The sequence below is a fragment of the Triticum dicoccoides genome, chromosome 4B, assembly GCF_002162155.2.
Source record: "Triticum dicoccoides isolate Atlit2015 ecotype Zavitan chromosome 4B, WEW_v2.0, whole genome shotgun sequence".
In the NCBI taxonomy this organism is placed as follows: domain Eukaryota; kingdom Viridiplantae; phylum Streptophyta; class Magnoliopsida; order Poales; family Poaceae; genus Triticum; species Triticum dicoccoides.
The window spans coordinates 483,356,751-483,371,700 of NC_041387.1; the positions used below are offsets into that span (position 1 = coordinate 483,356,751).

Here is a 14,950-nt window from a genome sequence, read left to right on the forward strand (position 1 = left end):
GGGGAGAGAGTGTGTGTTGAGGATTTGATGGTAAAAAAGGTCGCCAATGTCGTAATATTGAACTCTTAAAGTTAATGTGGCCCCGTTGCAACGCACGGGCGTTCTTCTAGTGTATATCAAAACTTGACTGTTTTCTTTCAAATTTGTGAATATACATTATTCTACTTTGGATCCGTTGCAACGCACAGGCACATTGCTAGTTAAAAAAATATTGGACTATAAGATCAACACATTTTCTGTTCTTTACAAGTGGATACAAAAAAAAATCAGTGTAAAATGTGAACCAAACAGGACATCGTTCATTTTTTACAGAATTATACGTTGGGCATCATCTATTACTAAGTAATCAAATGTGGTTAGGTCAGTTCAACTTCCTTTTGTTATTTTGGCAGCTATGCTTATGTTCGTTTGATGATTGCATCAACTTCCTCGTCTGTCCTTTATAGTCTTCCAAAGGCCTAGATAGGGTATCATATGGATAAGATATTGTGGAGCAGGATTGACCTTGTCTTATAAGCGTAAGACATTTTGCACTGATATTTGGTTGCTTCAAATGAAAAAAAGTACTCCTCCTTTGCAGCACCAGCATGGGAACTCGAAATCCAGTACATAATGATAAAGGGCAAATTTATAGCCGCCAAAGTCTCATACCTCACTGTGCATCAAGTAGCCATATATATAACTAAAGAAACGATTTATGATGAGAAAATCGTGGAAGTTTACCTAGTGCGATAAAGTTACGACTGCACACAACTGAAGACCAGTGGCCTCAGCGGCATTCCGCCGAACAGGTTAGGGGTGGCGTGATAAATGCAGCCGGCGTACCAGAATCGGGAAGGAGACGCCTGCCGGCCGCGCGGTAGCCGTCTCTAGGGTTGTCGCGGGTGGCGCGGCGCTGACACAACGCGGCGCGGCGAAACCGTCGAGGCGGCCCCGTCTCCGCCACGGCGAGGGCGAGAAAGTACGGGGCGGCGCCCGCAGCGAGAGCATTTTTGTCTTAGCTCGGCGGCGCGGCTGACTGCACGATATAGTTTGCGGGGTGAAGCCGGATAGAGAGACCTGGCCAACAAACGGTTTATCTCGGCGGCAGCTGCTTGCGCGGCCTCACCGGACGGCTAGCGAGTAGCGACGTTTATCCGTAGCGGGCCCGTGGTGCCGTGAAGGTGCTGAACTGCTGATGGGCAGGGTCTTTTCATCTCAGAACAGAGTTTTAATTACTTTTTTTTTGCGGGGAGAGTTTTAATAATTACCCTAAAAACGTGTACAACCACGCCGAACAAATCCGACCCTCTAGATGTTTCCGAGGAGTTCGGGTCGGCCGGACTCGTTTGTCCTTGCGGACAACCACACTTCCCATATATCAAACCTCATATTCATACAATTTCATGCATGTTCATCATAGAGCACAAATTTATTATCATTTCAACAATTTGTTGACGATACAAAATAAACACTGATCCAACTATTCATTACATGTTAAAATAAAATTCAAACAATCCATTCATAGATATGGGATACACGAATGAATCATACACCTGCATTGTTTCGCTCGTTGATCATCTTCCTCATGTTGATCACCTACTTCTTGGCTTCAACATCCAAGAGGACAGTATCCTGATCCTCGATTCCTTCGTTTTTTCGCAATCCTCAACTCCCTCCCCCTCTCTCGCGATTCCTTGCAATGTCACCTCCTTTTTAGCTCCCGTTTTGTATATTTCTCTTGCTTCTTCAAGTCTATTTTCTCCCTCTCGGTGTTCAACATCCCTTTGACCCTCTCCTGGTCGAACTCCAAAATCCATCCTCTCCCTTTGCACATCAACGAAGAGATTGTACATCTCCTCCTTTCTTCATCTCCTTGACAGAAAAAATGCTCGTCCATCTGATGGACATTTGCTTGCCACGCCATCACGCGTGACCTCTCCTTCTCCTGTGTGTTCCCATCACATGTTGGTTCCTCTTGGGCACTGTGAGTTGTATCTTGTATGTCCGCCCCTCCACTTTGTTCTTCTTCATCACCCAATGCAATTGATTGACTGGAGCTAGTGCCATTGTTTTCTTCATCTTTTTGGTGCCATTGTGGAGCTCCTCAACGATGGTTTGGCACTTCGGTTTTTCATTCAATTTCAACCAACAATGGGACAAAGTCAATGGCTTCTTCTCAGATTGTTGGTACAAGCTCGGCGTCAAAGTTGCATGGCTTTGGGCTCCAACGCCACTTTGTTCCACCCAACTACTTGCTTATAGTAACAAACAAAGTTGCTCATTCTCTTCGATGATGGATCATCTATGTTGGAGAGAATCCTCATTGCGGTCCGTATGGAAAGGGTGCGGCTCCACATAGTTCTTTTGCTCGTTTCCGTTCGTATGTAAGTCCTACACGCTGAATCCCAGAAAAACATTTTCGTTCGTATGTATATCACACATAGTCAATCCAAGGAACATGTTTCCATTCTTATGTACATCCCACACAGTCAATCTAGGAAAAATGTTTCCGTTCGTATGTACATCCCACATAGTCAATCCAGGGAAAACGTTTCCGTTCGTATGTACATCCCACACAGTCATTCTAGGGAAAACATTTTCGTTCGTATGTACATCCCACATAGGTTTATGTATAGGATCGTGTGTGATAGGTGTAACTATCACACACGCTCTGCCTTGGTTAACCGTTTGCTTTTATCAACTACAACACATACGATTTGATGAAGAAAATTGTGTGGCATTGGGCTATCCATCACAAGCGCGTTTACTGCTAGAACCGTTTGCAAAGTTCCATGACCCATTTAGCAGGTTTATTAGTTTACAATTATTAGTTTCAGTATTACGCAAATTCAGATTTCATATCGAACAGCCGTTTGCCAATTTCATATCAGGCACATAGATATATTTTAACATCATAGTATGATAGCTATCTGAAAACAGCAAAGTACAACATATAGCTAGTTTAACTTATAAGAACAATATTAGAACAATATATTCATTTCCCTGATCGAGATCATCCAGACTCGTCTTATCCACCTCTGCTTTCAGTTTAGTAAGAACCTGTTTTGCACTGGCCAACTGGGAAAGTGCCTCCTTCTTCGTCAACCATCTTAGCAAAGTCTGATTTTAAAAATCTGAGCTCATTCTACACCTCCTCTTTTTATCCCGCATCTTCAAATATTATTCAGCATTGACAACACTTTCTCTAAGCCTACCTCTGTTCTCTTCTTCATACATGCTTCAAAGTTTTGCTAGGCACATCTTCAAAGACTATGGTCACTCTTGATCAACCCACTCCAAGTAAAAACACTTCCGTTCATCCTATAATATTTAAAACTAGATCATTAACAATTGTACGGGAAATGGGTTTATAGCAACATAGAAAATCATCAATACTTATTTTGAAAAACTGAAGAAACAGATTAATTATCACATATCTTCTCAAAAAGATCAATATGCAAATGAATTAATTGCTACTAAGACAACAACCAAATTGTAAAACATCAGAAGCTATAATTAACTACAACAACACTACAAGTTCTTACTCATGTACTATAAATAACAAATTGAGCATTTATGAGGAAGGTAAATATAACTGCAACAGCATAGCGACAGTGTTTGGATGACAGCAAATTGATACTAACAGGTGTGTACATGCACAAATTTAGTAACATAGAACTAATAGCACTAAGGTCGTCCACTATATATGCCAAAACCGGTGTAAAGACAACTGTTGCTACATCTCGCAGCGGTGCCCTGCACTGGCAAGTCGATGCAGCGGAAAAAATAAGGGACCCGGACTCCGGAGCACCAAGTTGCTCCGATGCCCAGTTCCTTCGTGCCATAAAGATTTAGTATTTTACTGCTTGGCTGCTCGGATGTGTGGACCAAAGTTGGCTGCACAAACTGCTGAAGTTGTGCCAAATAATTTTCTAATGGCACCGCTGATGAGATGGAAACATTTTTAGATACTAGGTATAAACTGTGACACTGTCTTAGGATGCGTTTGGTTGAAGGTGTGGTATGAATGGGTTGATACTGTGACAGTGTCTGGATCACGTCTAATAAATGATTTGTAACAACGAAAGAGGGTCTAATATTCTCTGCACATGCCAGAAACTTCCTCCCACCGTCCACATATTCAAACGCAACTAACTTCACGCATGGAGATTGATGGTGACAACGAGCAGACAGATCTTCAGCCACCCCGCTCCATTCATTGCGATTGATGGTCCTAGGGGGCTATGAGAGGAAGAAATGACTCAAATCGACCGCTAGGTAAAAATACTTCATTCCAAGTCATAGCCTGAGAGAGAGAAGAGAGGCATACCCAGGTGGTGAAGGAGTCATCGTCGGAGGAGGAACCGCTGAAGAGGTCTTTGAAGAAGACCATGGCGACCCCGGCGGCAGGATGCGAGACGGCGAGAGCGAGGAAGCAAACGAGGAAGCGACTATAGCTTAGGAAGGAAGGAAGGAAGGAAGGAGGAAACAAGGAAAATGTGACTTGTGGTCGGGGAGAAAAGGGGTGGGGAAGGGGGGGTGGGGTAGATATTTCGGCATAGGCCAAAATATTTGAAATGTGGAGGGAAACTTTGCGCGCGGTGCCGCCGGACACTATTCAATTTGAACGATTGTGTGCATCGCAAATGATTCTTCTGCTTTACGCACATGGGATGAGTTTGATAATTCAAATTTGGGTGGAAATTTCCCGGGTATGTCATTGCATAATTTAACTTCGCTTGCTAATTTGGGCACACAAAAGAGCGTACATCACACAGATCACACTTACTGAATCGAGCCATTTTAGTAATTAAACAAAGCCAGTTAACCTAAACATTTCTCTAACAAAAGACTAGCATTAAAAACAAAACCTAATTACGCATAATTTTAACAAATCCGCCGCCGCGCCGGCCTATGCATCGCTGGTGTGAGATGAGATGTCGACGACTTGTCCTGGCGACATGCCGTAGTTGGTGGACTGCGCCTCCCCCGCTAAAGTTGTCCTCGGCGCCGCCCTCAATGTTATAGTACTTGTAGTAGTAGCTGCACCAGAGCTCGCGTTGGTACTCCCCGCCAATTCCTCGACGGACAGACTCTTCTCTACCTCGACCTCAGCCACACGCAATTCCCCCTCTTAGCGCTCCTCGATCTCCGCCGCCTCCTGCATCTACAGCTCCCGCTCGGTGATCTCATGAGAAAGCAGGTGCTCCATGGCCATCGCCGCCTTTTCGGACATGGGTTGCATGCTGGATTCCGAGGTGGCCTAGAATATCTTGGCGTGTGCGTCCTCGATCTTGGCGTGGATGGCCTCGACCCAGGCCAGGGCGACATCGGCAGCATAGACGGCAGCTCGAGCGCTCTCAGCGTTTACAGTCGCCGTCGCAGGAGTAGCTGCAGCCGTCTTGGCTGCTGCAGCTGCCCTGTCGGCCGCCGCAGATGCCCTCTCGGCGAATGCGGCCGCGCTCAATGCGGATGCGGCGACACTCTCGGCGTAGGCGGCCGCGCTCTTGGCACAGGCGGCAGTGCTCAGTGAGGACACGACCATCGTACGGGCCTTCACGAAGCGTTTCCATGGCGTCATCTTTGCAAGAAGGGAGTACGGGAATGTGGATCGGGATTCGTGGATTCGGGGGTTGCCCGCACTGGAGCAGACGAGCCAGTGAAGCTTAATGAGGAAGACTTAAATAGACCCAGAAATTTTCACCACAAATGGTTCCTACAAAAAAACTGCGTGTGATGTTGTGGATATTTTTTATTACCTATGAAAGACAAATTTGGAGTAAAGTGGCAACGGATGGTGTTTTAGATGTACGAGAAAATTTGTAGTACTAATACAACTGTCATGTCAAATTTTGGAAAATTGCAGGGGTCATTTGTAACACCCCCAGTGTCATGCTACAGTAACCCTCTGTGGTTTAGCTAATCATTTTACTAAACAGTGCTTGATCACCTTCGATTCAAATATCCTTTGAAATTTCCACTTTCAAATCAAATTCAATTTGCAAGTGAAATATGGAGTTGCACAGAAGTTGCTGCAAATAGTTCATCTTTTACCCAAAATTCCATAACATTTAATTGTTAAGGAATACAACATCACCTCCAAGCCAAGATGGACTATAGCAATTTAAAACAGTGCAAATCAGCAAATTAATTGTTTTTCCATTTATGCGAAATTCTAAAAGCTTCAATTAGATTCCAAATTTTTTGTGGCAGTGCACAATATTTCTTTGAATTTATTTTGGGCCAATGGCATATTTTTGCAAACTCATTTGTGGCTAAAAGAAAATGCAAAAGCTACTAGAAAAAGAAAAATAGAAAAATAAAAGACAAAAGGCCAGAAGCTATTGTGTACTTAAGCCCACCTAGCACAGTGCGGCCCAGCCCAACGCCTAGCCTTCTTCTTCTTCCTTCTTTTCATCGAGGCTCGTGGACGCGCCCGCGGCGTCCATGCCACCGATGGCCACGCGTCGGGCATCTAGCGCCTCCTCGCGGGGATAAGGTCACCCCGCGACGCCGTAGGCGAACCCTATCTCTCTTCCCCTTCCTCCTCGAGCCACCACTCTCTCCTAAACACGCACCCGATCCACTGTCGCCATGGCCACGGTCACTCGCACGCCTATAGCCTCCCCAGTGCCTGAGCACGTGCCCGGCCTCGCCACCAAGGTTGACCTCGTCATCCTTGCCCACTGGATCTAGCCGGGAGCCCTGCATCGAGCTCCTCGGTCTCTTCTTCAACCTCGGTGCCGATCGTCTCCGCCGTTGATTCGCTCCGTGTCGTGGTTCTAAGACTGACAGTAGAAAGGGGGGTAGGTGTCGGTGTCAAAACCGGCGGATCTCGAGTAGGGGGTCCCGAACTGTGCGTCTAAGGCTAATGGTAACAGGAGGCAGGGGATACGATGTTTTACCCAGGTTTGGGTCCTCTCGATGGAGGTAATACCCTACTTCCTGCTTGATTGATCTTGATGATATGAGTATTACAAGAGTTGATCTACCACGAGATCGTAGAGGCTAAACCCTAGGAGCTAGCCTATGATTATGATTGTTCTTTTTCTACGGATTAAACCCTCCGGTTTATATAGACACTGGAGGAGGCTAGGGTTACATAGAGTCGGTTACAAAGAAGGAGATCTATCATCCGAATCACCAAGCTTGTCTTCCACGCAAAGGAGAGTCCCATCCGGACACGGGACGAAGTCTTGAGTCTTGTATCTTCATAGTCCAACAATCCGGCCAAAGTATATAGTCCGGCTGTCCGGATACCCCCTAATACAGGACTCCCTCAGTAGCCCCTGAACCAGGCTTCAATGACGATGAGTCTGGCGCACAGATTGTCTTCGGCATTGCAAGGCGGGTTCCATCTCCGAATACTCCAAGGTAGATTAAGGATCGTGCCCGGATCTGCAAGATAATTTCCACACACCACCGTAGAGAGCACAACACTTTACAAATCTAATCTGTTGACAATTTTTCATGGTGTGCCCTTACGCCGCGACCTGGCTTAATACGAACCGGTTTTTCTCAGCCTGCCACGACATGCACTGTAAGGCGGTTTTATTGGCACGCCTCGTCGAAGCAGAGATCATGTCCCCCTTATTGCGGGATTCTCATCAATACGGGTGCGGGCAACCCTACTACGCCTGTTAGTATGACTCCGTGTTTTTAGGCAAGTCCCAAATGGTTACGCTGAGGACATTTGATATTCACCCCCCTTTATAGAGGGGCCGAGGCCTATCCCTCTCTCTTACCATGCTTGCACCTTTCCGCATCTCGAGTTCCAACACCCGAAGCTCAAGCTTAGGCACTTCGGATCTTCAATCATGTCCGGATCCAACCTTCAAGGTCGGTGGATGGCCTCCTCTGTCACAGAGGAGGACATTGCGAAGCTTAGGGAGGCCAGATATCTGACCACCAACATCAAGCACAAGCTTCCTGCTCCAGGCCAGGCCATCCCCACTCCCGAGCCCAATGAGAGCATCGTATTTGTTTCTCACTTCCTCCGAGGCTTAGGCTTCACCCTCGATCCCTTCGTGAGAGGGCTCATGTTCTATTACGGTCTAGATTTTCATGATCTAGCTCCGGACTCCATCCTTCACATCTCGTCATTTATCATCGTGTGCGAAGCCTTCCTCCATATCACCCCACACTTCGGCTTATGGCTCAAGACCTTCAATGTAAAGCCGAAGGTGATCGAGGGGCGACACGCAGAGTGCGGAGGTGCTGCAATAAGCAGAAACGCCGATGCCCCATGGCTAGAGGGCTTCTTCCCGGAGGTGTCCAATCTATGGCAGTGGAGGTGGTTCTATGTCACGGCTCCTAGAGACACAAAGTCGGCGGCTGCCCTCGACTTCCGCTCGGGCCCTCTGCCTCAACTGGCGTCATGGGCCAACGTGGGACTAGACTGGGGGCCTGCTAATGACGTACCGACATTGCAGAGCCGCATTCGGGAGCTTCTTGAGAGGGACATCGGTCTTGTCAGCATAATTCAGGTAATGCTACTCCGACGGATCTTGCCGTGCAAGCGTCGGCCTCTCCGGATGTGGGAGTTCAACTCAGAAGGTCCGCAAACTATTCAGCACTTCTTCGGCATGACGCTCGAAGGGATGTATAGGTTATTCTTCGGACCACAAGTAAAGTGTCCGGACACCACCGAGGATGTGGGCCTAAGCTGCAACCGCCCAGATACCCAAGTAAGTAACCCTGAAACCGAACACTTTGTTTATATTTATCACAACATTATTCTGAAAACCATCCGTGGCCAGGATCGGCTCAGCAAGGCGGAGAGAATCAGGTGTCCGGCACCACTTCCCGAAGTCTCGCCTAGTCCTGCAATAGCCAGGATGCTTAGACATGTGCTAAGTCAAGTGCCCTCAGGGAAAGACGAAGGGAAGAACAGAGAAGCAGAGCTTCACACATTGCACATCCAAACCGGGGGAATTACTGTCTCCACGAAGGAGGATAGTCAGGGAGGGGAATCCAATGTTGCTTCCCCCCGCGGGAAGAAGAGGGCCGCCTCCGAAGACTTGGAAGCGGAGGCGCCTAGACAAGGGAAGAAAACTTCACCAGGGGGCCCTGCCTCGGAGGGCGTCCTCACAGCGCCATGCTCGCAAACGGGCCAACCCTCCACCGAGCTGTAAGTTAACTGTAAATACAAAGCTACCGCTTCCTCCTCCAAGAACAATAACCAGGATCCATCCTTTGCAGTCCGGCTAGTAGCTCTTCTCGACAGAGTTCGTCTTCGGGGGATCTTCTTCCAGAGATGATGGAGAGTGAAACCCCACCTGCCTCTCCGCCCCATGGGGCGGGCGACCACGAGGTGTCGTCACGGAGGAGTCCAGATTCACCGAGGCCAGAAGCTGAAACTTTGGCCGCCCTGAGCCCGGAGCGTTCGGCTCCCATGGGGGGCAATAAGAAGGGTCCAGCACAGTCCGGCGACCGGCCGGACATGCTGACGGGCCTTCTGGAGCAAGCTGCTCTCTCGGAGGATCACCGTGCATTAATGGGTACGGTGTTTGAGAAGATTTCATCCGCCACAAGCGGGTTGAATGAAGCTTTTACGAGCCTGCTCAAAGGCTTTGAGGTACATTATGAAATACATATTTTTTCGGTTGTACCGCACGCGCTAGGTGTGCTCCGTATAGATAGTAGCCCCTGAGACTCTGGTTGCCAGCCCTAGGCGGCAAACAGAGGATCACACTTGCAAGTAATGATTGCACTGCATTCATGCGCAGGTGGCTAAGGGTCCGGCGATAGACCGGACCGCTGAATTCGCCGAACTGAGGCGACAGACTGATGTGGTGGACGCCGACATCACGCTTGTAAATGAGCGGCTTGACGAGTCACAGATTATGTGCTCTTTTTTCCTCATTTGTTATAGGAAATATTAAGAGGAGCATAATGTTAAAGTGATATGCTTTGGCTGCAGGCGGAGCTGCTGCCGTGGAGGCCCTGAGGGCGGAACTTGCCCTAGCCAAGGAACAAACCCGTGCTAGCAATGCGGCTGCCCTAAAGGCGGCTGAAGATTTGAGAGCCGAACATGCTACTCATCGCCGAAGTGAAGATAAAATAGCCGAGATGGCTATGGAGCCGAGAGATGCCGCCGACCGGTATGAGCTCCTTGAAAAGGAGAATCAGGCGAAGTCGACTGACCTGAAGAAGGCCCTTGATGCGGCCAAGGAGACGCGTTCCGAAATTGGGGATGCGCGGGAGGAGCTTCGACAAGCCGGAGAAATCGCGGCTGGAAGCCCCTATTTGTTGCGGATGAAGTTCTTAGATCCAAAGTACGCTCCTCTAGATCGGCTCTGGAGTGCTATAGACGTGTATGCGGATCTGGCAAAAAGTACGGCTGATGCGACCAAGTTCTTCAAGGATCAAAAAGATAGTGAAGTAGAAAGGCTGTTCTGGTCGCAATTCAGTGCTCCAACGCGCCTGTTGCCATTGAGTGAGAGGATGGCTGCTGTGGCCGAGCTCCATAGGTTGTCCGGTCTTGCAATGAGGTCTGTAATAGACCATCTATGGCCGAAGGGACCGAGGCCGGACAGTTATTTTGGTTTAGTGCAACAATTCCTTGGCACCGTATCACGAATCGATGCCATGAAGAGGTCGGCGTGCATAGAGGGTGCATGGATGGCTCTTTCCCGTGTTAAAACATATTGGGCGGATATGGAGGCCACCATCATTGCAACCCAGAATCCAGCGGGAAGCCAGGACCCAGCCGAGCACTATTTTGAGCAGGTAACAGAAGGTGTTCATTTAATAGAGGCTCAGTGCTCGAAGAGTGTCATGTTCGAGTGACAAGTCATTTAATTGTAAAAACAATTCTACTTTAATTATAAAGGCTATGTTTATACTTTCACCCGAAAGTGTTATTGTGCCTCCTGTGCGGCCGTTTGATGTATATATATATATATATATTCTGAAAGTTAGCAGTCGTTGGCTTCAGCCCCCACGCATATAATGCGGGGGTGTTTGCAAAAATGTGCGTAATTCACACTTGATCCAACGTCTTGGTCCATTAAGGAGGTGATCACACGTCGAACTAGGCAACCGGACTATATAGCTTTAACACTTTCACTTAGCCATAGGAGTTTGACAGTGGGGATACTATGTAGCCCCTGGTACCTTCGCGTGCATCCGGATACGAGCGCATATGTACATGACCAGGAAACGGCCCTTTGTTAATGCGGAGGAATCTCGAAGATTCTGATGAGTCCTCGAGTGGTTGACCAGTCTCTCACTGTATCATGACAGTCAGTTTTCGGCTTTCTCTGCTGAGGTGCTCATCCAGAATAACCAGGGCACAATCGCAGTAGTTCTCCTTTGGCCGCCTTAGCCGATTCGAACGGAACGTAAGACAACAAACCCAAGAGCCGGGCAAACCCAACATTTGACCAAAGACATGATTCGGAGCTGATGCATATAAGGCTAAACTCGCGACGCCAAACACTCCCAAAGGTATTCAGACTTTATAACATATACTGGGCTGAGTAGCGCCCTTGATTATGAACCCTGTATTTCCAGGTACGCGCATTAATCCGTCGTGGCGAAATGCCAATAACGCCAGTATCCCCCGTGGGTGTATTGAATACCCATGGGATGTCAAGCAACAAGAGACAGTAAAGAAGGTTTACACAGGGGCTTAATCTAAAGAGAAACCTTTGAGCGGGGCCCTGCTACACGTCTACGCCTTTGTCTCCGTTGTGCCGTGTCCTGGAAGGGTGTCGCACGAATGGTGTCTGTAAAAAGGAAAACTCATGTAAAAGAGTATGGCGTAAGCGTGCAAAAAGTTGGTTATTTATCAATGGATAGTAGAAATGTGAGACATTGGCATGTTACTAAGGTCAAGCCAAATGGTGGGCTTTATTACATGTTTGCAGCCCTTGATGCCCTCTATGGGGGTACATGTATAGCACCCAGCTCAGGTTTATCTGGGCTGTTACCGACGGTGGTGCGCCGGACTCGTCTAACCGTGTCTGTGGTCTTAACGACCGATCATGCATTCTGATAGGAGAGTCCGCTTAGTGTCCGGCTGCTAGAGCCGCCACATACTCTTCCACACATAAGGAACGCTCTGTGTTTCTGCTAACAGTGATGACGCCACGTGGACCGGGCATCTTGAGTTTAAGGTAGGCATAGTGCGGTACTGCGTTGAAGCAAGCAAAGGCCATTCTTTCGAGTAATGCATGATAACCGCCTCGGAAGCGAGCGATGTCGAAGAGTAATTCTTCGCTTCTGAAGTTGTCAGGAGAATCGAATGTCACCTCTAATACGAGGGAGCCCGTGCAGCAGGCCTCAACGCCTGGTATCACTCCTTTAAAGGTGGTGTTACTTTGGCTGATTCTGGATGGGTCTATCCCCATTTTGCGGACAGTGTCTTGATATATCAGATTGAGACTACTGTCGCCGTCTATGAGGACACGAGTGAGGTGGTATCCATCGATTATTGGGTCGAGCACCAAGGCAGCCGATCCTCCGTGCCGGATACCAGTCGGGTGGTCCCTGTGATAAAATGATCGGGCAGGCCGACCAGGGGTTGAATTTGGGGGCGACGGGCTCTACAGCGTATACGTCTCTAAGCGCGCGTTTGCGCCTTCTCTTTGGTATGTGAGTCACGTAGACCATGTTTACTGTTTTAACTTCTGGTGGGAATTTTTTCTGTCCCCCAGTGTTTGGCTGACGATGTCGGTGTTCTGGGAACGGGGGTCCCCAGACTTGCCTGCCTGCGGCATGGCTCAAATGGTGGCCCAATGCGGCCCATCTTCATCGACTCAAGCTCAAGACCCTCGCGAGGGAACAAGCCTCGCGGGATGGACGACAGGAAGCTTCCTCAGGAGCGGCCTCGCCAGGCAGGCTCGCAAGGAGGTGGAGAGATCAAGGCAAGGGTACCTCGCTGAAAGTGCAACTATCCCTAGGTGGTTTTGGTAATTCCTAACAACATATAGCTCATTGAGCTAATACTATTCCAAGACAAATATTTCAGGAAAGCTCAATGAATGGCATGGCATGGATGAGGAAAGTGGATCCCTCAAAATACTAAGGATAAAAGGATTGGCTCAAGCTCAAAAGCTCAAGACTCTACATTTTATATTTTAGTGATCCAAGATCACATTGAGTCTATAGGAAAAGCCAATACTATCAAGGAGGGATGAGGTGTTGCTTAATGAGTTTCTTGCTTCAAGTGCTTAGTGATATGCTCCAAAAACCCTCAACTACTTTCTCATATCCACATATGACCTAAACCTAAAGTCAAACTCGGCCCCACCGATTCTTTCTATCCGGCGCCATTGAGTTCAGATGTCATAGCCACTGCCACAAACCCTAGGCAAATCGGTCTCACCAATAGGGATCTCGGTCTCACCGAGATGGGAATGTAATCTCTTTGTTTCCCTTCGTAACGTTTCAGTCTAACCAAAGTGAGCGGCCGGTCCCACCGAGATTGCAGTGTAAACTCTCTGTTTCCTTTTTGTAACATTTCGGTCTCACTGAAATGAGCGAATCGGTCCCACCGAGTTTACCTGACCAACTGTCTGGTTAGCTTATTATCAAAATCGGTTTCACCGAGTTTGTGTAATCGGTCTCACCGAGATTACGTTATGCCCTAACCCTAACCACATCGGTCCTACCGAGTTGCATGTCGGTCCCACCGAAAACCCTAACGGTCACTAGGTTTACTGAATCGGTCCGACCGAGTTTGTTGATTCGGTCCCACCGAGATTGGTAAATTGTGTGTAACGGTTAGATTTTGGGTGGAGGCTATATATACCCCTCCACCTCCTCTTCATTCGTAGAGAGAGCCATCAGAACAAACCTACACTTCCAACTTACCTTTTCTAAGAGAGAACTACCTACTCATGTGTTGAGGCCAAGATATTCCATTCCTACCATATGAATCTTGATCTCTAGCCTTCCCCAAGTTGCTTTCCACTCAAATCTTCTTTCCACCAAATCCAAATCCTGTGAGAGAGAGTTGAGTGTTGGGGAGACTACCATTTGAAGCACAAGAGCAAGGAGTTCATCATCAACACACCATTTGTGTCTCCTAGATTGGCTAGGTGTCACTTGGGAGCCTCCGACAAGATTGTGGAGTTGAACTAATGAGTTTGTAAGGGCAAGGAGATCGCCTACTTCGTGAAGATCTACCGCTAGTGAGGCAAGTCCTTCATGGGCGACGGCCATGGTGGGATAGACAAGGTTGCTTCTTCGTGGACCCTTCTTGGGTGGAGCCCTCCGTGGACTCGCGCAACCGTTACCCTTCGTGGGTTGAAGTCTCCATCAACATGGATGTACGATAGCACCACCTATCGGAACCACGACAAAAACATCCATGTCTCCAATTGTGTTTGAATTCTCCAAACTCTACCCTTTACATTCTTGTAAGTTGCATGCTTTACTTTTCGCTGCTCATATACTCTTTGCATGCTTGCTTGAATTGTGTGAAGATTGCTTGACTTGTGCTAAGATAGCTAAAATCTGCCAAAGACTAAAATTGGGAAAAGGTTAACTTTTTAATTGGTCAAGTAGTCTAATCACCCCCCTCTAGACATACTTCAAGGTCCTACAAGTGGTATCAGAGCATTGGTCTCCATTTGCTTTGATTTCCATAGCTTTTGGTGGTCATAGCCTTGGTTTCACAACATAGGAGAGTATGGCGTCTAGCGAGGGAAATTATCACCGTAGAGGTCCTTACTTTGATGGCACTAGTTTTGCTAGTTGGAAGCATAAGATGAAAATGCATATTCTCGGACATAACCCCGCCGTTTGGGCCATTGTGTGTATTGGCTTGCAAGGTGAATTCTTTGATGGGAGAGAACCGAACCGTGAAGCTAGTGCGGATGAATTGAAGATGCTGCAATACAACGCTCAAGCTTGTGATATCCTCTTCAATGGATTGTGCCCTGAAGAATTCAACAAAATCAGCCGTCTTGAGAATGCAAAGGAAATTTGGGATACTTTGATTGATATGAACAAAGGT

General features: G+C 47.7%; 1 protein-coding gene across 1 annotated transcript in view; it reads right to left on the minus strand.

Moving 5' to 3' along the window:
- LOC119291011 (probable 4-hydroxy-tetrahydrodipicolinate reductase 2, chloroplastic) overlaps nucleotides 1–1,113 on the minus strand; it is an 8,117-nt gene extending 7,004 nt beyond the window's left edge. Inside the window, exon 1 of the mRNA XM_037569700.1 lies at nucleotides 826–1,113. Coding sequence (XP_037425597.1) covers nucleotides 826–990 — 165 coding nt within the window. The 5' untranslated portion in view covers nucleotides 991–1,113. The remainder of the gene's footprint in view (nucleotides 1–825) is intronic.
- Nucleotides 1,114–14,950: the final 13,837 nt, after the last annotated feature.